General features: G+C 30.4%; 1 protein-coding gene across 9 annotated transcripts in view; it reads right to left on the reverse strand.

Moving 5' to 3' along the window:
* The window catches only part of LOC411050 (glutamate receptor ionotropic, kainate 2), a 153,582-nt gene that overhangs the window by 35,412 nt on the left and 90,224 nt on the right, over positions 1-27,946 (reverse strand). For all 9 annotated transcript variants that reach the window (XM_016911941.2, XM_016911940.2, XM_026440130.1 and 6 more), the window contains 4 exons: positions 25,453-25,628; positions 20,085-20,138; positions 16,464-16,628; positions 14,342-14,494 (listed from right to left, as the gene is read on the reverse strand). In XM_016911941.2, the coding sequence (XP_016767430.2) occupies positions 14,342-14,494; positions 16,464-16,628; positions 20,085-20,138; positions 25,453-25,628 (548 nt within the window). The remainder of the gene's footprint in view (positions 1-14,341; positions 14,495-16,463; positions 16,629-20,084; positions 20,139-25,452; positions 25,629-27,946) is intronic.

The following is a 27,946-nucleotide window of genomic DNA, read 5'->3' on the forward strand; positions in this document are numbered from 1 at the left end:
TCTTAATGGCATCTGCCAGGGAATGTTTATAAACTCGAATTTTTCAAATCACTCTGAAGATGATGTTTTCAACGATAAAAATAATAAAAGTGGAAAATTTAACGTATGATTGCTTCATAAATTACGAATAAGAGGTGGAAGCACGAAGCTGGAACACGATTTGTCGGCCGAGTTGAGTACTCGTTAAAGGAGAATTTCACTCGTAAAATATCGTGCGATATACAGCTCAAACATATCGTTGAAATTTATGCGATGTATGTACTTGATTATCTGGATCGAACCTCTGTTTGACAATTGATCTTTCGATTTCTCTTCTGATATACGATATAGGATACGGAATAACACTGTTGATCGACGAATCAAGTTGCAAGAAAATTATTACTAAAGATTGTTTCCATTGTAAAGGTATCAATCGTTTTCAAATGTGATACAATTATTAATAAAAGAAAAAAAAAAAATTTCGTGGATTATGAGAAAAATATATAATAAATATATAATGTGATATATATTGGCTTCAAGATTTGAGATTTTTAATTTAAAGTGAAGGTGAAATAAAAATAATTTGAATATATGAATTATTGTATGATTATCTAAACTATTATTGAAAATCATTACATTCGTTTAAATTTATAATATAATATAAGTGAGAATATATTTTGTATTTTTAATACGAAATAGAAAATTTATTAAATATTAAACAAATATTATGCTTGAAAAATTGCTTAAAAATTAAAAAATATTTGACATTTTTATTTTATAAAATTATTTTAAAATAATACTTAATTAAATTAAATTTTATTAAAAAATTTATACTAAAATATAAATGATATATTGAATTTTGTTTATACTAAAAGTATAAACAAAAATTACTAGGATTGTATTAAAAATAAAATTGTTTATATTAGAAAGCAATATCAAATTAAGAACAGTTCTTATTATATCTTTATTTAGTATATATTTGTATAAAAATTTTGATGTATAAATTTATAATTAAAATATTTTATTGTACTTCAATTTTTGCGCGATTGAAGTATAGAGAATAATATTATTACAACCAATTAGAAAGTAGCTTTGGCCCAGTAACTAGATGAAGTACATATGGCGTCAGTCTATTGGCAAGAATCGTTAAAGAGAAATACACGTTTTAGATATATAATTATTAAATATTTGATATCATGATATAATTTATAGATTATTAGCGATTTTATATCATTAATTTTATTTAATTAATATGTATATTTAATCATTTATTAAATATTATTATATTATAAAATTGAATTGTTTTTCATACTTTTTATCGTTTTTTATTATTCATTTGAGTGTACATTTATGGATAATTTGTATTATTAAGCATTTAAAGTCCAATTTATATTTAATTATTACTTTATTTTAATATTAGTCTAATTTCATATATTTATTTTCTAACTTTTATTTATGCAAATTATTGTTTAAATACTGAAATAGTTTTGAAAATATAATAGGTTATATACTTATTATATTTATAGTGGTTAATTAAGCGTCGATTTCGCATTTCAATAATAATGTATAATATTTAATATACAAATTAATATAATTTTTATATTTTTATATATATATCCTTCTTTCCTTTTTTTTTAATTTACATAAAAATAAAAACATACAGATCAAACAATTAAAATCAATTATATTTTATATATATTCTTATATATTTCTTTCGTAATTGCATCTATTCATATTTTATTCTAAGTATTTTCGTAAAATTTTGATATATAAATATATAATTAAAGTATTTTATTGTCAATTTTCAAAACTTTAATTTTCATTTCACGATTGAAGTATAGGGAATATTATTCTAACCAATCAGAAACCTGCTAAGGCCCCAGTAGCTAAACGAAATGCATATGGCGTCAGTCTGTTGGCAAGAATCGTAAAGAGAGTACACGTTACAACGTCACGGGTATATAATTATTAAATTTTTATTGATATTGTGATACAATTTGTAGATTAGTGGTTTTATTTAATTAATTTGTGCGTGTTTAATCATTTATTGAGTATTATTGTGTTAAAATTGAGTTGTTTTTTGTACTTTTTATTCTTCTTTATTGCTCGCTCATTCGAGTGTAACTGTTACCGGTAGTTTGTATTATAAGCATTTGAAATCGAATTTAGTTAAATTTAGTTATTATTTTACTTCAATATCATTATAATTTCATATATTTCGACTTTTATTTGTGGAAATAATTGTTTAATTATTGCAATAACTTCGAAAATGTTAGTACATTATGTAAATGTGGTAAGATTTTTCATTTTAATAAAATGTATAATAATTAATATAATTTTTATATATATATATCTTTTATTTTTTTAATTCATATGAAAGTAGAAACAATAGATTAAATAATTTAAATAAATTATATTTTATACATATTCTCATCTATTTCATTCCTAATTGCGTCGTAATTCGTATATTCGTATTATTTTTGTTTTTATTTTACATTCGAGGTCGAGAATGTTTTTCTATAAGTCAGGATTCCAAGAAAATTGACTATGTATTTCTTTCTTTGTTTTCATATTGCGTTCAAGGCGAAAAATATCTACAATATAATCGTCACAAGAGATTACTAGTCGTATTCGTACAATACGTTCGATATATACATATATCGATTTGTTGCCAAACTTCGAGCGTTTATCTTAATCCAATTCGATAATCGAACTCGCGGTGCGAGGTATCAGTTTATAATCGAAAGTCGTAGTGTGTGGACGTTTCGTTTCAAGTGCGTGATTAATCTATTGCGTAGTACGTTATTTTTGCAATTATTCTTTTATTTTTCGCGTATATATTGCTTAATTAATATATTTGTTCAATAATTTTGTGAATTTTATTATAATTAATAATTTTTTGAAGAATAATTATTAGATTTTCTTTAATAACGTGTCTCGCTGTTAATGCGTCATTAGTGAAATAGACGCCATTAATTTTTAGAACGAAATTTGAGTTTGATTTGGCTTTATTAATTATATAAAAAGATTTTATAGTCTCCTTTCAATATTAATCCGTTCTAATTTCATATATATTCTAAGAATTTAATTATTTTTTGTGCAGATTTGTGATTGAATACTTAGATCGTGTACAAAGAGAAGGAAAGAAATTTCAAGATGGATGCTCTTAACGACTGTTTGATGCAACCAATCAGAGAAAGGGTAACATTTGATTTTTCGTATCGAAAGTAGATACATTTTTATTTTCATTTTATTGAATTTTAACGATATTTATTTGTTAAGTAACTCATAGGATCGATATATAAATTATTAAAAATATGACGGAAATAGAAAAGATCGAATAAATTACGATTTTATTTGGGATGTTAAATTTTTTCTTATAAATAAATTAAATTTATTCTTTCATTATCTATTAATTCATAATTTTTAAAATTACAAATATATTTATAACAAATGCTCGATAGAAAAAAGAAATAAAATATCGAAAATATATTTTGTTTCTTTATCCTATGCCCATTTACTACAACTTTTATTTCAGAAAATTGTGACTGCGTGCAATGCAGTCAGTAGAGTCAGTGTTTGTTTCGTAATGGTATTTTAAGTATTTTTTTAGAACACAGCTGTTCTAATTCAAATTAATTATAATAGTCAGTCGCGAAATTAGAGTCAGTGTTTGTTTGCCAATTATAAATATAATTAATAGTTTTTTATTTCTATTTTTTTTTTGTTTTGAATATTCGTTTTCGAAATAGAGTCAGTGTTTCTCAAGAGAATAAGGCAATCATCCACCACGTGAAGAGGTAATTATATATTTTCTCTCTTCTTGTTTAAATTTTTTCAATAGAATTATGTTTTAATTATAATGTTCCATATGTTACAGTTTCCATTTCCTGATTATTCCTGATGGCAATGATATCCTGAGAGCAGATTCTTCGCATCATTGGTGAGTCGCATGCATTTATGTTCCTCTGATTACTCAATCATGTCGTAGGATGAAAGATCCGAATCGACACGAGTAATTGGTTGTATACGTAGATTTTTGCACGAGCACAGTGACCACGGGTATTTATAATATAGCCGTGAATAGTAACATTTCTTTTTCTTGTGTTTTATTTATTAGCTCAGGATAGGTCTTCTTGTATATTGTGCTTTTAAATATTAATAATTTTTAATAATCTTATTAGTTCATTATCTAGAAATAAATTATTGTAATGTATTAAAGTATATTTACAAATGTCAAATATTTAAATATATATATACATAAATTAAATAAATAGTAAAGATAATAGTTTTATTTCTCTTGTTTAAAAATATATCAAATATTATATGCAAGAAGACACTTCGCGACAGGCAGATTTTGAAATCAAAGCTACAAGTTTTGAATATTTCTTTCATACATTTTTGAAAATGTACTTTGATAAAGAGATCGCCTGAGGTTATTTTTAGAATATATGTGTATAAATGAATATATTATAAAAATAATGATATAAATAAATTTCAATGTAGAGTCAATTATTTATTATTAATTCTCATTTTAAATTTCTTATTTTCTTCTCTTTTTATTGTTTCTGCATTTTTGCTTTCTAAAATTAATAAGAAAAGTAATTTAATTTAAATTTATAAAGTAAATTTATTAAAGCTTGAAATAAAGTAAATAGATTTTGAATTGAAGAATATTAGTTCGTTAGATATGCTAATATCTTTTTTTAGCTCAGGATTTTCAGATTTAACCCTTTCCATGTTCATTGCCAGGATCTCATTCACGTGCCCCGGTGCTACTTGGGTGAGAGAAAGGCAATGGGCATGATGAATCTAGTTTATAAGTTTATAATAATTTTTCAGCGATTGACGATGCGTTAGTGAATCGTGCACGACGTATTTTCCACATTGTGTGTGTATGGTTAGGCTGTGGAATTGCGTCGTTTATCATTCCATATATAACTTGATATATAATAAAATTGATAAAATAACTTGATATATTTACGAGTAATCTCATTATAATTTCCAATAATTCACATGCAATATTATATAAGTTTTACTTCCAAATTACGACAATGATATTAAATATTACTATTTAAGTAATTTAATTCTTTCAAAAACATATTTTTGTTGAAAAATATTCAATTAATTGATACATACATGTTCTTATCGCAATGGTTGCTAGCCATCGTCAGTCGATTTCAGGAAAATGGTACGTACACTTAGAGTGTGAGAGTAGTGTGCCAAGCTCGGGTGTCGGAGGTGTCCCGGGACACTTTCCCTAGTGTAGGCTTTTGCGCCCGAGTATTATGCGTGAGAATCGTGGAATGAATGTGTTGGTATGCCCGTTTTGCCATTTTTAAATATAGGGCTAGGTAGGATAGGTAGTATACTTCTGGTATGCCTGTTAAGTATAAGTAGGTAGGGCCGGGCAGATTGTCACAGTCTCTGGTCGGGTAGGCGCGTTTTCGCGTGACAATCTGTTTCAGGAAATAAAATTTGATAAATCGATGGTAAAGCTGAGACGAATGGAAAAATGCCATGTTGTCTCTGGCTTTGCTCATCGATTTTTCGAATTCCGCGGTCGCGGTCGTGATTTGGTTTCGAAACGAACGTTGCGCTCGAGATTCTGCACATGTATGAACAATGATCATTACGATCATTAGTCGTCCATGTGCTAGTTTCCGCGATTTAGTCTTTTTTTTTTTATTTCTTTTTTTGTTTACGATTAGCGAATCTCGAGCCTAGATTTAAGTTTCAGCGGGCATTGCGCCCGAAGGAGGAAGACCGAAGAGGCCTCGACAAACTGTCGCGAAGAGGGGCTGCAACGAATGGTTTCTCATTTTTTGGATTTTTTCTGGGTCCAAAGAATGGGAAGTCATTGTTACTATTTTGTCATTGTGCTCGTTTTAGTAATACGTAGTATTTGTTGTTGTGTTGTCTGGCCGATTGCATGCCGGCCCACCGAATCCAGTCATCATGGGCATCGCGATTTTTTATTAGTGTTGCGATTAATTAATAACGGGTTGAATTAGTGTTGCGATAAAATGATGATCGCGTTTCTTGTAGTGTTGCGTTATAAAAAATATCGCGATTGCTTTAATTATTTTAATTATGAATTAGTCTATTTTTTTATTTTTTTTTCCTTTTAATTCAAACTTGTATTCATTCTGTAGCGATTTATATTGTCAAAATATTTGAAGTAGTTTTTTATTTATAGAAAATAAGAATAGTAATTTTGAAAAAGTAGTGTTGCGTTAACAAATGATCGCGTTGTTTAAAGTAATGTTCCGTTTCCGAATTGCCCATATTTCTTCCACTTGAATGGTGGAAATGTGCTACTCCTGAATCACCTATTGCAGTTAAGAAACTGCACAAGGGTGGTTACAATGGCAGTCTCTGGATATGACTGCAATCTTCCGCTATTAGTGTTGCGTATAAGAAAACACGAGTGCATAAATTAGTTTAATAGAGTTTCGTAAATTAAAATACTTTACTGATGATAAATCCGTGAATTTTTTATTTTTTTATTTTTTTATTTTTTTTTTAGATTAATAATTTTGTTGCAAATACAATAAAGCACTCTTCGCGTTTTTTGGAAATTTTAGTATATTAGTGTTGCGAGATATAAAAAATGTTCCACTCACGGTTTGTTCGGATTTATATTGAGTCTATTTTGGTAACCCTTCTGGCTACCTTTTCGTCATTTCTTCTTTTCAGCATCCTTTTATCAAGAGCATTTTTTTATCCCATATTCATTTAATACAATTTTTCTTTCAGAAATTTGTGACTGCGTGCAATGCGGTCAATAGAGTCAGTGTTTGTTTCGTAATAATATTTTAAGTATTTTTTTAGAACATAACTGTTCTGATTCAATTTAATTATAATAGTCAATCGCGAAATTAGAGTCAGTGCTTGTTCGTTGATTATAAATTATGAACGTAATTAATAGTTTTTTATTTTTATTTTTATTATTTTTTATTTTAATATTCGTCTTCGAGATAGAGTTAGTGCTTTTACAAAAAAGAGTCAGTGTTTCTCAAGAAAATAAAACGATCATCCATCACGCGAAGAGGTAATTATTTTTATATTTTTCCCGCTTATTTCAATTTTTTCAAATAGAATTGTGTTTTAATTATAATATTTTATGTTTTGTTACAGTTTCTATTTCCTGATGATGATATTGGGCAGTGACGTTCTATGAGTCATGATAATACAAATCTTTTGCATCTTTTGCATTGGTGAGTTGCATACATTTATGTTTTCTTATGTTTTCTCTGATTAATGAAAAATTAATCAATCATGTTGTAAGATGAAAGATCTGAATCGATACAAATGGTTGGTAGAATTTTGCAGAAACACAATAATCGTGGGTATTTGTTATACTAATAAGTAGTAACATTTGTTTTTTTTTGTCTTATGTATTATATAGTTTTCAATTTTTAATTGAATTTATTCTTATAATAAGCTTAAATAAACAATCGCCATAATACGAAAATGAAAGATATGCAAACAACTGCAAAATTGTATCATTATACTTTCTGTTATTTTTTAATTACTTTATAAACATAATATTTTGCGAATAACACATGAAGTATAATCTTTTTTAAGATATGTTCTTAGAAATTATTTTAAAATAATATTTGATTAAAGAAAATTTTATTTTATATATAATTAATTTTAGAAAATTTATATTGAAACAATTACTAGGATTACTAGATCAAAATTATATTAGAAAAAAATTTTCTTATATTAGAAAGCAATGTGAAATTAAGAATTATACGTAATTTTCTTATTATATTTCCCTTTTAAGTATTTTTATAAGATTCTGATACATAAATTTATAATTAAAGTATTTTATTCTATTTAAATTTTCGCGCGATTGAAGTATAGGGAACAATATTATTCTAACCAATCAGAAAGCCGCTAAGGCCCCAGTAGCTAAACGAAATGCATATGGCGTCAGTCTGTTGGCAAGAATCGTAAAGAGAATACACGTTACAACGCCACGGGTATATAATTATTAAATATTGACATTGTGATATAATTTGTAGATTGTTAGTGATTTCATTTAATTAATTTGTGCGTGTTTAATCATTTATTGAGTATTATTGTGTTAAAATTGAGTTGTTTTTTGTACTTTTTATTCTTCTTTATTGCTCACTCATTTGAGTGTAACGGTTACCGGTAGTTTGTATTATAAGCATTTGAAATCGAATTTTAGTTAAATTTAGTTATTATTTTACTTCAATATCAGTATAATTTCATATATTTCGACTTTTATTTGTGCAAATAATTGTTTAATACTGCAATAATTTCGAAAATGTTAGTACATTATGTAAACGTGGTAAGATTTTTCATTTTAACAAAAAAATGTATAATAATTAATATAATTTTTATATATATATATCTTTTATTTTTTTAATTCATATGAAAGTAGAAACAATAGATTAAATAATTTAAATAAATTATATTTTATACATATTCTCATATATTTCATTCGTAATTGCGTCGTAATTCGTATATTCGTATTATTTTTGTTTTTATTTTACGTTCGAGGTCGAGAATGTTTTTCTGTAAGTCAGGATTCCAAGAAAATTGACTATGTATTTCTTTCTTTGTTTTCATATTACGTTCAAGGCGAAAAATATCTACAATATAATCGTCGCAAGAGATTACTAGTCGTATTCGTACAGTACGTTCGATATACACATATATCGATTTGTTGCCAAACTTCGAGCGTTTACCTTAATCCAATTCGATAATCGAACTCGCGGTGCGAGGTATCAGTTTATAATCGAAAGTCGTAGTGTGTGGACGTTTCGTTTCAAGTGCGTGATTAATCTATTGCGTAGTACGTTATTTTTGCAATTATTCTTTTATTTTTCGCGTATATATTGCTTAATTAATATATTTGTTCAATAATTTTGTGAATTTTATTATAATTAATAATTTTTTGAAGAATAATTATTAGATTTTCTTTAATAACGTGTCTCGCTGTTAATGCGTCATTAGTGAAATAGACGCCATTAATTTTTAGAACGAAATTTGAGTTTGATTTGGCTTTATTAGTTTTATAAAAAGATTTTATAGTCTTGTATCAATATCAATTCGTTCTAATTTCATATATATTCTAAGAATTTAATTATTTTTTGTGCAGATTTGTGATTGAATACTTAGATCGTGTACAAAGAGAAGGAAAGAAATTTCAAGATGGATGCTCTTAACGACCGTTTGATGCAACCAATCAGAGAAAGGGTAACATTTGATTTTTCGTATCGAAAGTAGATACATTTTTATTTTCATTTTATTGAATTTTAACGATATTTATTTGTTAAGTAACTCATAGGATCGATATATAAATTATTAAAAATATGACGGAAATAGAAAAGATCGAATAAATTACGATTTTATTTGGGATGTTAAATTTTTTCTTATAAATAAATTAAATTTATTCTTTCATTACCTATTAATTCATAATTTTTAAAATTACAAATATATTTATAACAAATGCTCGATAGAAAAAAGAAATAAAATATCGAAAATATATTTTGTTTCTTTATCCTATGCCCATTTACTACAATTTTTATTTCAGAAAATTGTGACTGCGTGCAATGCAGTCAGTAGAGTCAGTGTTTGTTTCGTAATGGTATTTTAAGTATTTTTTTAGAACACAGCTGTTCTAATTCAAATTAATTATAATAGTCAGTCGCGAAATTAGAGTCAGTGTTTGTTTGCCAATTATAAATATAATTAATAGTTTTTTATTTCTATTTTTTTTTTATTTTGAATATTCGTTTTCGAGATAGAGTCAGTGTTTCTCAAGAGAATAAGGCAATCATCCACCACGTGAAGAGGTAATTATATATTTTCTCTCTTCTTGTTTAAATTTTTTCAATAGAATTATGTTTTAATTATAATGTTCCATATGTTACAGTTTCCATTTCCTGATTATTCCTGATGGCAATGATATCCTGAGAGCAGATTCTTCGCATCATTGGTGAGTCGCATGCATTTATGTTCCTCTGATTACTCAATCATGTCGTAGGATGAAAGATCCGAATCGACACGAGTAATTGGTTGTATACGTAGATTTTTGCACGAGCACAGTGACTACGGGTATTTATAATATAGCCGTGAATAGTAACATTTCTTTTTCTTGTGTTTTATTTATTAGCTCAGGATAGGTCTTCTTGTATATTGTGCTTTTAAATATTAATAATTTTTAATAATCTTATTAGTTCATTATCTAGAAATAAATTATTGTAATGTATTAAAGTATATTTACAAATGTCAAATATTTAAATATATATATACATAAATTAAATAAATAGTAAAGATAATAGTTTTATTTCTCTTGTTTAAAAATATATCAAATATTATATGCAAGAAGACACTTCGCGACAGGCAGATTTTGAAATCAAAGCTACAAGTTTTGAATATTTCTTTCATACATTTTTGAAAATGTACTTTGATAAAGAGATCGCCTGAGGTTATTTTTAGAATATATGTGTATAAATGAATATATTATAAAAATAATGATATAAATAAATTTCAATGTAGAGTCAATTATTTATTATTAATTCTCATTTTAAATTTCTTATTTTCTTCTCTTTTTATTGTTTCTGCATTTTTGCTTTCTAAAATTAATAAGAATTCGTTAAATTTATAAAGTAAATTTATTAAAGCTTGAAATAAAGTAAATAGATTTTGAATTGAAGAATATTAGTTCGTTAGATATGCTAATATCTTTTTTTAGCTCAGGATTTTCAGATTTAACCCTTTCCATGTTCATTGCCAGGATCTCATTCACGTGCCCCGGTGCTACTTGGGTGAGAGAAAGGCAATGGGCATGATGAATCTAGTTTATAAGTTTATAATAATTTTTCAGCGATTGACGATGCGTTAGTGAATCGTGCACGACGTATTTTCCACATTGTGTGTGTATGGTTAGGCTGTGGAATTGCGTCGTTTATCATTCCATATATAACTTGATATATAATAAAATTGATAAAATAACTTGATATATTTACGAGTAATCTCATTATAATTTCCAATAATTCACATGCAATATTATATAAGTTTTACTTCCAAATTACGACAATGATATTAAATATTACTATTTAAGTAATTTAATTCTTTCAAAAAACATATTTTTGTTGAAAAATATTCAATTAATTGATACATACATGTTCTTATCGCAATGGTTGCTAGCCATCGTCAGTCGATTTCAGGAAAATGGTACGTACACTTAGAGTGTGAGAGTAGTGTGCCAAGCTCGGGTGTCGGAGGTGTCCCGGGACACTTTCCCTAGTGTAGGCTTTTGCGCCCGAGTATTATGCGTGAGAATCGTGGAATGAATGTGTTGGTATGCCCGTTTTGCCATTTTTTAAATATAGGGCTAGGTAGGATAGGTAGTATACTTCTGGTATGCCTGTTAAGTATAAGTAGGTAGGGCCGGGCAGATTGTCACAGTCTCTGGTCGGGTAGGCGCGTTTTCGCGTGACAATCTGTTTCAGGAAATAAAATTTGATAAATCGATGGTAAAGCTGAGACGAATGGAAAAATGCCATGTTGTCTCTGGCTTTGCTCATCGATTTTTCGAATTCCGCGGTCGCGGTCGTGATTTGGTTTCGAAACGAACGTTGCGCTCGAGATTCTGCACATGTATGAACAATGATCATTACGATCATTAGTCGTCCATGTGCTAGTTTCCGCGATTTAGTCTTTTTTTTTTTATTTCTTTTTTTGTTTACGATTAGCGAATCTCGAGCCTAGATTTAAGTTTCAGCGGGCATTGCGCCCGAAGGAGGAAGACCGAAGAGGCCTCGACAAACTGTCGCGAAGAGGGGCTGCAACGAATGGTTTCTCATTTTTTGGATTTTTTCTGGGTCCAAAGAATGGGAAGTCATTGTTACTATTTTGTCATTGTGCTCGTTTTAGTAATACGTAGTATTTGTTGTTGTGTTGTCTGGCCGATTGCATGCCGGCCCACCGAATCCAGTCATCATGGGCATCGCGATTTTTTATTAGTGTTGCGATTAATTAATAACGGGTTGAATTAGTGTTGCGATAAAATGATGATCGCGTTTCTTGTAGTGTTGCGTTATAAAAAATATCGCGATTGCTTTAATTATTTTAATTATGAATTAGTCTATTTTTTTATTTTTTTTTCCTTTTAATTCAAACTTGTATTCATTCTGTAGCGATTTATATTGTCAAAATATTTGAAGTAGTTTTTTATTTATAGAAAATAAGAATAGTAATTTTGAAAAAGTAGTGTTGCGTTAACAAATGATCGCGTTGTTTAAAGTAATGTTCCGTTTCCGAATTGCCCATATTTCTTCCACTTGAATGGTGGAAATGTGCTACTCCTGAATCACCTATTGCAGTTAAGAAACTGCACAAGGGTGGTTACAATGGCAGTCTCTGGATATGACTGCAATCTTCCGCTATTAGTGTTGCGTATAATAAAACACGAGTGCATAAATTAGTTTAATAGATTTTCGTAAATTAAAATACTTTACTGATGATAAATCCGCGAATTTTTTATTTTTTTATTTTTTTTTTTTTTTTGATTTAATAATTGTGTTGAAATACAATAAAGCACTCTTCGCGTTTTTTTGGAAATTTTAGTATATTAGTGTTGCGAAATATAAAAAATGTTCCACTCACGGTTTGTTCGGATTTATATTGAGTGGATAACTATTTTGATAACCCTTCTGGTTATCTTTTCGTTTTTTTTTTCAGCACCCTTTCATTGAGAGCATTTGTTATTAAAAATATTGTTAAAAAAGAATATTTTTTTCTATTGATAGATATGATAGATCTTTCATTTGAGTTACTTAACAATATTTTAATAATTTGTTTAATGTTTCATTTTTCCGATATGAATTATTTTTTAATTACTAATTGAGATTGAGTTGTTACAGGTACTAGTCGAAGAAAATCCGAGAAGAGGGAGAAGATTTTTGATTTTCATTTGCTAGAAATTTATTAAATTTTACTAATTTTGTTACATAATATGTTTCAGGAACCCCTCAGTTTTCAATGGATTGAGTCAGAGAATTGTTTTTTATCATGAGATAAATTTTTCAGTTTTAAGTGTGATCAAAAGAAATATATAGGTTTTTGATAAGTGGTATGATGTGTTCTTCCTCTTAGTATAAGATATCATCCTGGACTTTCCTATTCTATATCATTCGAAGTTTTCCAAAACAATCTAAAGCAAACTCCTTTTCAATATGATCACGAATCGTTTGTCATCCCTGAATTTATTCATTCTAAACCTTTAAATCTCTAGTATTTGATAACTACAACTTCATTCACTAATTATCCTTATTTGCATTTATATCCTTATTTTTTAGAGATATCTTGTCATAATGTAAATAGAGTTATAAAAGGAAAAATCTTTTGAAATTTTGATAGGCAAATTTTATAAGTGAAATATTTAATTCTTAAATATATGAAAAGAATTTTTTAATATAGGTAGAGAGTGTCTTGTGTTTCAGTGTTATATTTTATATTTAGTGTTGTATTTAGATTTATTTCATTTGTTTCCTTTATAGGAAAAAAATATTGATTAAATAAAATATATTATACTATATTATATTTATATCTAAATATATATATAATATAATATATTTAAGTGCATGCATCGAATAATTAAGTAGATAAGGTAGATGGGCAAAATAGTGTAGTGCTTTGTGGGAAGCTTATTTCGCTTATATTCTTTTTTTATGCTTTTAATTATCAATTATTTTTCATTTCCATAATAATGAAAATGAAAAATATTGATAAAATGTCTCGCAATTTAGATTTTATTTTCAGATTTATGTTTCTTTAAAAAGATCAAAAGATCAAAATAAATAAATTTATTTATTTTCAAATAAATAAATTTTTATATAAGAAACGAATGGAACAAGTTGTCGCAGTCGAGATAGATTTGGAATTTATATAATCTCAGTTAGAGAGTAGGGAAATTATTATTAAATAAACAATATATAATTATATCATTGTATAATAATAATGATATAGTTGTATATTTTATATAAGTAAAGTGACGTAATTAGTTACGTTCGGGATTTTATTTTTCGTAAAAAATTTATCGAGATAATGGGAGGATTTTTTAATTCAATTTCTCATTTCTTTCGTAATTCCTTACGAATTTGATACAAAAATTTGTTGCATTATTTTATAAATTCTTCAAAAATTTCTTTGCTTTGTCGAGCAATTGATATTTTTTTTTATTCTTGTTTTTTATTTCTTTCATTGTCCACGTTTCATCATTATTAAAACTTTCCAATTCGAATTGCTCGTGTTGCGCATTGCGGTCTCGCTAGTAAACCGAACTCGATAATCAAAAATTATAGAACGTACGTACGGCGTTAATGTAGTTGTAAAGGGACAAACCATCGTCCCAAGGCTCCTCTTTTTCACATGATAAATTGGCGGGCCTCAGGTCGTGGCTTCGATCCAATGCCGCCAAACCGTGTGCGAAAACCTGCACACTGTCGTACACCAAAGCTGGTTCTGCCTGAAACATACGTGTTTTCCCCTCGTGTGAAAAGTTGCTCGTATCTATTTATCACGATCTTTCTCCTTATCAGACCCAATTTCCCGTAAATCGATTTTAGAGAAAGTTTATTGGACAAGTGGTATAATAAACTATATCAAAGTTTCTCCGCGGATTCAAGAAAGAAGTTTTACTTTGTAAAGTCAATTGTCGATTCTTGCCTTGAATCTTATAATTTCCGAACGATAAAAAGCTACGAAGAAGTGCAAAGAAACACAGAACGATTTTATTTTAAATCGCGATCTGTTATTAAAAATTTGTCAAAATTATGTCGACAAATTTCTCGGTAAAAAATCGAATCGATCGTTGTAATTTGCATCTTTATTAGTTTATCTTATTAATAAACGTCTAATTTTCTTTTTGCATATATCATATCAGATACATATTACAATTTTTACAAAGCAATAATATTTTTTTCTCGAGAAAAATTGAAAGCTTGTTATTGATGAGTAACAATTATATCTTATAGCTTCTTTTATTTATATTCGATAAAAATTGATCAAAAAATCAAAAATATGATTATTAAAGCTTTTGAGAAGAAACTGGTTCATGTTTTAAACACGATCTTGATCTAATGATTTCGTTTCAATATTTATAATGAATAATTGTTGACTAAATATTGGCAATCGAATGATGTTGACAATTTCTTCTTCTTTTTCGTTAATCTTCAGATTAATCTTTTCAGATTAATATTGAATTAATTTTAACTCCACTTGAAACTTGTTTTTGTTCTATGTTATACTCTCCTCTAATTTTCATTTAATAATTACGGAAGAAAAATTGTAATATGTATCTGATATAATACATGCAGAAAGAAAATTATACGTTTATTAACAAGATAAACTAATAAAGACGCAAATTGCAACGAAATGTCGGGGAACCGAACGAATACGATAACACGGTAGCTACAGACTGATTAAATTCATAAATATTAACCTAATTAAATAGAATTAACGTAGTAATTTCCGGATCGAGAGAACGTTATTATGTATCGAATTTTTAATGCAAATCTTCTACGCGTATCATTCCCTGATTTCCATAATTTTCTGCAATTTATTCCATATTCGAATATCTTCGTCTCACTTCGACGTATAATTTTTCCCGTTGCACGATACGTTAAACTACATCTTTCATTCGCAATTTATTAATAATAACTCGAAACACGATTCATACTCGTCAAACGAGTACAATATATCGCTTGTTCATCGTCATATAACTTATTCGTGAATGATGATTGCCAATTGAAACGAACATCATTGATGGCAGAAAATTCTTCTTGCAATCGTTTTTATTTTATTCAAATCCGTTCTCGAGATATCATTCGAATCGATACGTTGAATCATGTCGTTCTTTTGGAATTTCGTCCAGGGCTTCTTCATTTATAATACCTATTTCATGTACTAATTTTTTAGAGGATAATAACGTGTATAGTTTATCTATAATTTAGATATGATTTAAAAAAAAAGAGGAAGATTCCCTGTTATATTTTTGTCGTTATAATACAACCATAAATTTCTAAAGGAAACCGCGGAGAATCTCGTGAATTATTTTCATCGTAAAATCAAATAAAGCTTTGATAAATAATATTCTTAAATCTTCACGCTTTGTATCTGGGCTACAATATTTACTCTCTTCTCTTTCTCGCCCGAGATGGATCTTCCAAAATGGAATGCTTTTAGCTTATGCCTCCGATTTTTGTCCATCCATGCGCGATATCCTCGGACGTTATATGATGTAAATCAGGAGATCTTTCCATAAAGAATATCAGGCATTGACTATTCTTTCTCAAAGTTAGCGCGAGATCGTTCAATGGAAACGTGGAAAACCGTTTTCCATTTCAATGGGCGAAGGTATAACGAGTTTTGGGGCCGATAGCGACTTCCGGCGGTCGAGCATATACACCTCGAAGTAACTTGAACTTTCCACCAACCTGGATAACTCCGGTTTTGTTGAGGATAGCGTGGCCAATCGGCTGGAAACGTTCCATCTGTCTCAGAACTTCGGCCACCTTTGGTTCCTCGAGGTCCACAAGACGGAACGCAGTCATGTTCACACTGTTGTACTTGAAATCCTCCAGGTCGAATGTCTCTATGTCCTAAAAATCATATTTTTTTTCTCTCTTTTATTCCAAGTATATCCATATCCATTATTATTAAGTGTAGAGATAGTTAGAACTTCGAAATTCTCAAAATTTAAATATTAATTCGTATAAATAACTTATAAAATTGTATAAATGTGTTTTCATTTCATTAATAAATATTTTGCATTTCAAGAATTTCGAGATCTCGTAATATTTTGGATTTGATTCCGTTCTTCTTATTTCGAAAAATATTATCCTGCAAATTTTTTCTCATTTTATTCCACTCACCATATATTATTTTCATATGTAAAAGGGGAATAATAAAATAAAATTAAAAAAAAGAAAAACATTAATGAAACGTTATTCAGAGAAGAAGGAGAGCATTTTATTGACGTCGAAGTGGAAAGTTGTAGAGTATTGCACTCTCTTCCAAATAAATTCCCTGTTATTAAAACATTACTATGATAGCTATTGTATTTGGATTCGTTCAGTGGATTAAAATTTCTTTGAAAATCTCGATGAAAGCGAGATCTATAGGCGGAAGTCTCTACTTTTCTTTAAAATAGTTAGATATTGGCTGTCGATTTCTCTTTGTCCAAGAAAATCTACCCAGTCTTTATTCACCTGGAGGATCTAAGAACAGTCTTTTTGCAAAAGGAAACATTATTGCGAACTGTACGGTTATTGTCGAATCTTCAGAACTTTAATTTACCCCTTTTTCAAGTTTATAAATTGGTGCCAAAGTCTAGAAGTGTAATCAATGGGTTAAATATGATTTACAATTATTCACAATTATAATTTCCAATTTTTTTATTCGATAGTTGGTAAATTTGTACCGGTTTGTAACCTTCGTGTTATTAATCTCGTTTCACACAATTAATTCATACATTCCTCCGTGTTATATCATCGATTCGTAAGCATTGAATTCGTGACAATTTGTCGCGTGAAGCGTGATATTTATTTCATATCCGATGTATGCACGAGTTTTCTTCGGGATATAATATTGAGGTTGGTTAGATTGTCTCGTGGGAGTTTATGTTTCACGGGTGTCACGCGGTTACGTTTCCAATGATCGACAATTATGAAGGTATTACCAAATCATTACGCGAGACGCGAGTAACATTAACAATAGTCGACGCGATCGATGATCGTGTGAAATTCATAGACAATCCTTTGTCAACCACTCTCGACGCTTTATGTTTGATCAGGAATAATTATTTCGGTCAATATTTGCCCGCTCATAAATGCCAAAATTAGCAGTTAGTTTCATTTCGAATTTTCATCTCATCGACCAACGAGTAATTCCACTGTTCTCAATCTGTGTACACAGAACGTTCTATAATTCATGGCGCAGTTGGGATAAGATAGATTCAACCTGGGTTAAAAATGAGACAAAGAATCAGTTATTATTGCTTTCAATTAATTGTTTTAAATAAACAAATTTTTCCTATATTTCTTTTCGTAGAATAGGTTCTTATTCAACTTATATAATTCAATTTATAATTAGCAAAATTTTTCGTGATCTTGTTCTCGATTTTAAGTCTTATTTTCATTACGAATTTAACGCGCGATGTATACAGATAATATTCGTATCTATTTTTCTTTTATTATGAAAAAGTCGCGATTCGAAAAATTGATTAATACGCTTTGCAAACGAATAAAAGTAAGCGAACGAAGGAATGCAAATATAATAACAAACTGGACAAACAAGTAAACAAAATAGTATACCAGAGGAGCAGATATATAAACGAATAAAAAGAAGTAGACAAACGAATAGATTGAAATTGTAAGCAATAAATTTTGATATGTCGAACAGTATGAGTACAGAGGATTTTTTTTTTTTATACTAATTTTTTTGTTCGATATCTTTCGTTTTAATCGTATACCGTTTCGATAAATTTATTCGTGTTTTTATATTATTTGAAAATTACACGTTTCGTCTGTTAATTATATTTGAGATTTAACGCTTCTGTTGCGTTAAATTTGTAATTAAAATAAATATATTCGCGTAACACGAATTAAAAAAAAAAAAATTCCGAAATGTATTAATATCGTTGAGATATTCGTTCAAACGAATATATTTTCGATCATTAATCGTGTTCTAAGCGAGATCCTTAAAGCGAATGATTGCGATGCTCCGCGTTCATTGGGAAATTCATTTTCGAATGCTGTTGATAGACAAATACCACCGGTTAATTTACATCGATTCGTGAGTAATCGAGGAACGCGGTTGCACGATTTATTGCTCTGTCATGTTTCCCGAATCCGTGACGCTCCAACGATCCTTTGGATAAACGTGTGCACTGATATCCCATGTACATTTACGTCAAAGAATGGCTTTAACGTTTGATTTGGCTTCGTGGTAAGATCATAAGACGGAAAATTAATAAATTAAATTTTGCAAAATTTTTACAAAAATTTTTAATATTCGACTCGTCGAGCTTTCCAATTTTTTTTTTAACATATCAAAGCTTTTTTACAAATGACGAGAAAAGAGAGAGAATTCAAACAAAAATGGAATTATCAAATTTCCTTTTGTACTCGTCAATTTTGAAATTATAAATATAAGCTTGATTTATTTTAAAATTTATGAAATTTCATGAAATATATACGATTATTTCATGGAAAGTATAAATAATATCGTTTCGAAAATCATATTTTATTTTCAATATATTTTTTTTTATCAATTTCCGACCAATAATATGTATATATATATCGTAAATCGAAAAATATCCAACGGTATTTTTGCGAATAGCATTTCGAAACCAGATGTAACTGTCAAAGATCGTGCAACTTTATTTGAAATGATTTTTAAAAATGATCGAGATATATTTGCAACAATTTTAAGCACTCACAATCATTTTTAAAAAAAAAATAATTGAAATGTATTTGTAACGATTTCAAGCACTCACAATCGAGCACAGAATTCTGTGCTCGAGTTCCAAGATTGGTACAGTCATAAACAGGGGAGAAAACAGAATATTTCGAGTGCAAAACGAATGAATTTCCGCCACATTTTGACATCGTTGAATCGACATTCGTTTTCGAGATAGTTGCTTCGATCTTTCGCTTTAACAAACATCTCGTCAAAGTTTTATTATTTTCCAAATTTCTGAATCGAAAAGAAATTACAATTATTGACAATGAGAAGCATCGTTGATGTATTCAACAGATATTTATTAACAACATTTAATTAAATTTAATTTTTCAAAAGTAAAGAAGCAATAATTTTGAGCATTCGTGTAATGTTCATCATAATTTGGACGACAGATCCACTGACAGATCTACCTGTGGTCGGTTAATTAAGTGAAGAGCAACGAATTCGCGAGTGCTCAATTTAGAATCCTTCAAAGGAGCAAAACCAACTTCCACGGGTTGTATTTAAAGCGTGTGCTTCATTAAGGGGGCTCCGTTTCCAATTTCCATCGGTATAGAAACACGACAGAATATCTACTACTGATGAATACTTACGAACGTCGTGAACATGTAGTGGTATCTGTAATCGTTCATTTGCAGCTGGAGGATCTGTAACATAGACATAAAGAAGAAGAAATTACTGATGTAATCAGTGACCATTTCGTTACAAATTTTGCATCGAGGATGCCAAATTTTATTTCTCGTATTTTGAAAGAAGAATCGTAAAAGAGATGAGATTAAAATGATTTCCATGAGGAAATATTTGATAAGTTTTTGATAATTGAATTTTTAGGAAGCTTGATTGCGTTACCGAATAGATTCAATATTTCACACTGATAATGTAAGAAATAAAATTAATTTTAAAAGAAATTTCAAGAGAAATAAATCTTTCGATGATGTGAAATATTCGAATGATATCCACTTTAAACAAGGACAGCCTCTTTAATAATTAAAACCGTTTAAAATCTGAAATATTTCAACACGATACGTATCTACCATTCTACCATTCTTCGTTTTCTTTATATCCTTAATTCCATACGTGATTCAAGATTGCGAAAATGGGAAACCGTTCGTAGAAATGGAAATGTATACGGATTTCCTCGAGAGAGAAGAATAGAAAGGAGATAAAAGTGAGGTGGAAAAATGAAAGAGCGGAAGGGAAACAAGCAAGATAGAAGAGGGGGTTGTGAAGGGCGTAAAAGGAAAAGTCGAAGATAGAAAGAGAGAATCACGTAGGTTTTTTGATTACTCAGGCAACGAAGGGATATCCGCAAAAATCCCTACGGGACGTAGCATGCAAATACCGGATTTCCTTCTACCAGGTTTGAGCTAAGATTGCCTTTCGACTGGAAGCAAGAAGAAGGTCTGGGATCAGCCAATGAAATTCATCCAGTGATATTCGTCTATCCGTCAACTTTCTACGATATGTAAAGTTGAGAATAAACTCGACGAAAATTTCTTTTACGACGTCATAAAAGACAACAAATGTGCGATATCAAATAGCAATGGAATTAATAAGATTCGTATACGAATGATGTTCAAACATAATAATGATATAATTCAATGATAGAGACGAAATAATTCGTATAATGGTGAAATGCACATCGAATGATCGAAAAAAATTTTTTTTCGTCTTTTTTTAACTTTATCTACAGAACTTAAACCGTGTAAAAGTCAAAAAGCCTAAAATTAATCCACAAATGGCATTACAAGAGAGAAAAAAACAGGCTGAAAGCGATCCCCTATTGATTAAAACAGAGGCATTTTCTCGTCAATCCCTTTGTCAATCTCTTTGTCAATTGTCGTTGCCCCTTTATTCGTATCCTCGAAATCGATTTTTATCCCGTGAATTTGTCGAGTGGCAATGAACATACCGAAAAAAAAAAGAAAAAAGAACTCGTCGAATCCATTTTAATAACAAAATAATGAATAACGCTCCGATGATCTTTTATCTGATGGATAATTCAAATTTTCAGAGCGATAAACGGGGATGAAAGGGTTGAAAATCGTGGATCAAAACATCGTCTCCTCGATCAGGAGATAGGAGGTCGTGTTTCAATGGCGACGAGATGAATCTGCTCGAAAATATCGAGCGATTCTGCTGACCGATTCGGGAAAATTGACCATATTCGTCATCGTACCGCGAATATTCGTCGAACCAGCGCTGTGAAAACGCACCATTTCATCTATGGCTTACAACCGCAACGATTTTAGTTTACAGGATTTTGATTATAGAATAGAGAAAAGGCACACAAAAAAAAAAGTAAAGGTTAATCGTCGAATTCTTCTAGGTTGCTCGTTTTATTCCTATCGATTTTGGAACTGCTTTTCGAGATCCAATTTTTGGAAGATCGGATTTGATATAAAGTTTATTGTACGATTTAATATGGAATTAATTTTTGGAAAGTACGAGAAGGAAATTCAGACTTCCTTAGATTGCAGTGAATATTTATATTCAAATATTGTGAAATTGATTTCTAAAATCTGATTACAACTTTTTATAGCGATTTAGTATGAAATATCATCTCTTATAAATATCTACGAACAATTATAACATAAATAACATCAAAAGAAAGAATATTTGAAAACAGAGAATATGCAAACACAAGAATTTCTTGGAATAACAGACATATAAACATACTGAAAAACGACGAGTTGTTGACTGAAGTAATGTGTTTTTGAGAGAATTAAACAGAATTTTATAGAAAAGTATACCGTCACGCTAAGTTGTCTTAATATATTCTTTAAAACATTGAAAATCTTCGCGAAAGCCTTCCGGCAATTTGATTCTCGCAATAAAAAATTTCATCAACTCGCTGGCAACTATAAATATCTTTTCACTTTTTTCTTTTTGCTTTACTCGAAAAAAAGAAGAAGAATAACTTCAAATAAAAATTGATATGTCAATAACAAATTAATTGATGTTATCAATAATAGCAACGTTGGAATTAAATATGCATTTAATAATATTCGGGCTACGATCGGACATGGTAACAAATTTTCCATCGAGAAAATTATCCTTTCGAGTGGTTCTCCTCTGCATTCGAATTCAAACGATGGTAGTTCTCCATTTACCAAAACTTGGAGAATGAGCTCGATCATGGTGATACATTCGATGCAATTCCATTTGGCCGATGTTTCCTATTCCTCTTTGATTCACCCTGTTTCACACTTTTTCCACGCGTTGCAAATGTGAACTCAAATATGCAAAACTTGTTACGGATGGACGGGGTCCAATCTTTAATCCCTGAGAGCATTATTAGAAATTATGTTTCGATCGATGATGAGATTTTTCGTTTCGTATTTTTCTTTTATCGGGGATTTATTTTTCTCTTCGATAAATTGTAGATTATGAAGAAAATTTTATATTAATAACGCGCGTGTATAGAAGATCTTGTTTTATGGAAGTCGATAAAATATAGTAGTCGATGAATTTCGAGGATATTATACTTTACATGCTTTACTGTTTATGACTTATTGAATATGTATTTCGATTTAGAAGCTCTTATGACAGGGATACTAAATTTTTGAAGAACGATAAATTATTTGTACAAAGTGTTCCACTTGTTGCCAGGATATAATAGAGAAAGAGTTAATTCTACATACAAGAAAAATGCTGCAAAAAATTTTATACATTATACACGTGAAGAATAAAAAAATGTAGAATCAAATTTTTTCAGGCTAGGAAAATCAAATTTGAAAATTCATCAAATGTACATAACTAATTTTTGATGGAATATATTCAAATTCAATTCTCTGAAAAAATGAGAATGTTAACGAAAAATTTCAGAACTTAGTTTTCTGTCCATTATTCACTTGTATTCAATGGAGAAATGACAGATTTTGTTTTTTTTTTTTTGGAAATCGTAGTTTTAAATGAAAATATTTTATTCTATATTTTTAAGTATATTAGAGTGGAATAAGATATTGAATTTTTTTGCTATTCATCTCTTTCAATAACAATAAAAATTTCATAATAATATATATAAATTAATAAATATAACAATAAATAAATTTTTATCCAAAAATTTATACATTTTCATTTTTAAGAAATCAAAAAACACAAAATTGTTGCGATTTCACAAAAATTATATTTTATCCAACCAAATTTCAATATCCTCCACTATTAAAAGATAATTATACAATTATAATTTTTTCATTCCACTCTAATATACTCTTTTCCAATATTTAGACGATGATCGAGATATCCCTTATAGTCTATTCGATTCAAAATTTATTTCAACAATTAAAGTATCCTTTCGATCATAACTCACCGGAATAGAAACTTCAACGCTTCAGATTTTATTTTACAAAGGAATCACGATATAAACGGTTGATTATATCGTCGCCAAGAAGCGAACCGTGGTATTTGTTTCGTGAACTAAACGAATCGTTGTACGGTGGAAATCTCACTGGTTATCGCTAAATCTAATTGCAACAGGGCAAATTGCATCCCTCTTCCCACCTGATATATCCTTTTCGGCTCTGTTATCTTATTATTTCTCGCGGGGATTGCGGTCGTCGAATGACTAACGCAAAGAAGATCCCTTGGTAACGATGTAAGTAAGGAAAACGAGTTTCTGACAGTAGTTTGCTTTTCGAATAAATGTCCGGCTCGTTGCGGATGCAATCAGTTTCGAGATACAAACATACACTAATTGGCAAGGAAAGTTCCAACGAGGTTATCCGATTTACTTGCTGATTTTCGAATTTTATTTGAGTTGAGCTTTGCTATTTCGTGCGTAATTTTCTTCATTACGCGGAAATTTGTGTTTTAATGAATATAAATGAAGAAAGGAAATGACTGAACTTGGTTAATGAAGGTTGGAGTAAATCGATACAGGAATAGATCGATATTGTAAATACGTGTTTTTAGAAATTTTGAATAAGAATTAAAGATTTTTCAGTCATCAAACTTAGAATAGTCTTCTTTTCCCAGTTTCGGAAAATTTCTAAATTAATTAATTCAAATTCCGTCCAGTTATCGAGTATTATTTATGTATCATTATTTTTTTATTCAATCTCAATTCATCGTGTCCGTTGGTTGATAATTTTTCATATATATATTTAACTCTATTATAAAAAAAAATGAAACGTCAACTCATAATTAACCGCGATTCTTCAAGAAAATTGCAAAATCGTCGATCGAGATCCATAATTCATTCGACAATTTTATAGAACAAGGCAAGCCGGATTATTGCTTTCTTCTTTTTTTTTTTTTTGGGCAATATTTTTTTTCCCTTTATCGAGTTATAAATCGTTTTTCCTCGATGTATCGTTCTCGATAGCATTACGGAGACTTCGGAGATTAAATACCCCGCGAGCAAGTATTATGGGTCTTCGTTCTGTATCTATCCCCGAAGCTATACTTTGCGGTATCGATCGGCCAACGTTTCATTCCCTCCCTCCTATCATATCGTTCTCTTTTTCCGCTCCTACGAATAAGGATATAAGCTTCTTCTCTATGGATTCCTCCTAGACAAGAGATCTCTGCCCGGTCGGTTCTTCCTTGATGCAGCACGTGGCGATATAATATTTCGCCCCGTATAAACGGTCCCGTGGATGATAAAGGGAGGCTATCATCTACTCGTGGAATTCGGGCTTTTTAAGTCTTCCGCCACTTGTTTCGTCCGATCCTTTGCGCGGATTATCGATCAAAGGAATCGAATCGAAAGGAAAGGAATCGAAATTTCGAAATTTTCGATGAATCTAAAGTGAGAAAAGGGGTTAAAGATTATAATTGGATTGTAAGAGAATTCTCGAGGAGATGTTCGATGGAAGATATTTATTCAAAGTTGCTGGAGATATTGTAGATTCCAGTCGAAAACAGATAGACGGATGTTATAGAAAGATATGTATATATAAAGAATCTAACGCGATATCCTCGAATTAATCATCTGGATAATTTATCATCTCGACTCACCGCACGAAAAAATTGTTGCATGTGCGCAGGATCGGTGTCGACGATCAACTTGTAGATCTCCTTGTGTCTCACTTCTCGAAGAACTTGCCTGTAAGAACCAGGTCCTGCCTGGCGAATATACATCTCGGTTCTCGCCGAAGGCGGTGATTTCACGAGATCTTGCAGTTTGAATAAACCTATCGAGAAATAAATGAAATTCAATGAAAAAGTAGTACAAATTGTTGCGCATATTTTTTAATATAAATGTAATGTGTGTATAAGATTATTAAATTCCAAGGATATGATAGAATTGGTTTTTCTTCATTGCTATTTCGTCTTTGAGAGAAAAAAAAAATATTCAGACTTTTCAAATTAAATTTAACTTCTTTTTCATCGCTCATATCACATTTCTTCGAAGATCATCGAATAATAGAACACGTATACTTCTTGTTCGAATTCTGGTTGTTTTATCTCTTGTTTTGGAAACAATTGAAGTTGTTGAAAAGTGAAAAGTGATCCGATTATCGTTTATACGAGAGGAAAAAGGAACTCAAGATTCATTTGAATCGAACAAACTCGACAGCAAAAATTCCATGTATGTCACCGAGAGACGAAATGAAATTGGCGAAAAATTACACGCGAGATTTGTGAAAATCCAAAGGCCAACTTTATTTAATCGAGTTTTATTGCCGGTCGATTTTCATTTTGACTCGATTTTGCCATCTCATCGCGATTTTTCCACAAGACACAAAATTCCATCACTGTGAAGACGTCTCTGTAGAAATTCTTTGCAATTCTATGCAAAATAGATTCTCCATTCTCGACAATATATTTGCATTTCCAATAGTGACAAGCATCCAGAATGAAATTCATCAAACGAAAATCCATCGAAAATCGTTAATCACAGCACCGCCCCTCTCTCTCTGTTCTAACAATTCGTCGAGGAAAAAAAAATCTCTTTCTCTCGCGTGCAATTTCTCAATAAGCCACACGCTGTGTTATTAAATTGCATGTACCGCCAACATTGTGCATTTTTAATATCTCGAACTGTGTGCCAACTTGAATTTTTGAAAAAACACTTCGTTTAATTAAATTTCCCTATTCCTCGTATCGCGCGATGTGAGTAATTTCAGTCATTTTTTATACGAAACGGCTATTCCCACGAATGAAAGAAACCTTTTTCTCCGCGTTTGAGAAAGGAAACGAAGGAAGGGAAAGGAGGGGGAGAGAGAAAGATAGAGAGAGAGAGAGAGAGAGAGAACACCTTCTAAGTAATGGGTTGGGTACGCTTCAAACGTAAAATTGAAAGATAACAAACCGCTTCTTAGACGTGGTTTTCAATTATCACGCCGCCGCCTTTTCGAGGGCAACGTGTACACGTCCGCCCGACCCTTTGTGCTCGTGTATACATTTGCAGGCAACAAGGGTTTGGTGGAGGACGAGCGAGTATAGGGGTGAGAGTCTGCTTTGCGAAACAACCCTCTGGTTACCACGACTTGGATAGTTCTCGTAGCTTGGTAATTTATGACGGTTTCGCACGATACAAAAAGCACGTTGGACCGAAGCAAGAATTTAGGAAAAGCCTCCCCCTTTTTTGATATATATATTTTTTTGATACCGCTTTTTTTAACTACGAGTTTATCGGCCTCGTTATTGTACACGACATCGTTTAGCGAGAATATTTCTGTTAACCAAATGGCAAAGAACGTATCATTCGAGATTAATTAAATAGTAATTTCCCATGCAATTTATCGTGGACGGGAGAAGAATCGAAACGAGACGAAAAGTAAATCAAATTCAAAGGACTGCTATTATTAAGGTTAATTTATTTCCTGCAAATATTCTTGATATCGAGGAATGAAATTCTTTAATCTTTAATTTCTTGCACGCTATCTCGATGCTCGATTCACTTATCAAAGCCTGGAAACGTGTCGAATGTGTCTAAAGAGCGGTTTAAAAAATTTCTCTTTCTAAATTTAACGAAAGTCAAATTTCAAGCGTCTAAGTCGAGAAAATCTTTTCGTCCCGGCTATCGAAAACGAAAATTCACCCTCTTAAAACCCGAAAAGTATCACACCAAAGTGTATAGTTTGAATAATACGAATATACGAATGCGCTGGTTGAAAAAATTGTTTCTCGAGCGTCGAACGAAAAACGTTAAAACGTTGAAAAGGACCATTCATCCCGCTCGCTATCCCGTCGCGATTTAATATTTTCGTATAAAGCCTCTGTTGCGCGAAAACGTTTATACAATGGCGGGCTTTGAGCATCCGGATTGGAGGCGCGCGTGCTATTCAATGCGAGCTTAACGGCATACCAGCCAAAGAGGCAAGTCACCCGAGTTCGAAGGCGAGGCGACGCTCGGGTAATTAATTCGTGGAAGAATAATTGGCGGAAGCGGCAGGCACAAAGCGCAGATGAACGGCGGAAACGTGGGCACCTTGTCGCTCAATTTGCATACGGGGCTGGTCTTCCGCGTATACGTGCATCGTAACGAAAACAACGGTATGGGAAC

Source organism: Apis mellifera, linkage group LG4 (genome assembly GCF_003254395.2).
Source record: "Apis mellifera strain DH4 linkage group LG4, Amel_HAv3.1, whole genome shotgun sequence".
Classification (NCBI taxonomy): Eukaryota; Metazoa; Arthropoda; class Insecta; order Hymenoptera; family Apidae; genus Apis; species Apis mellifera.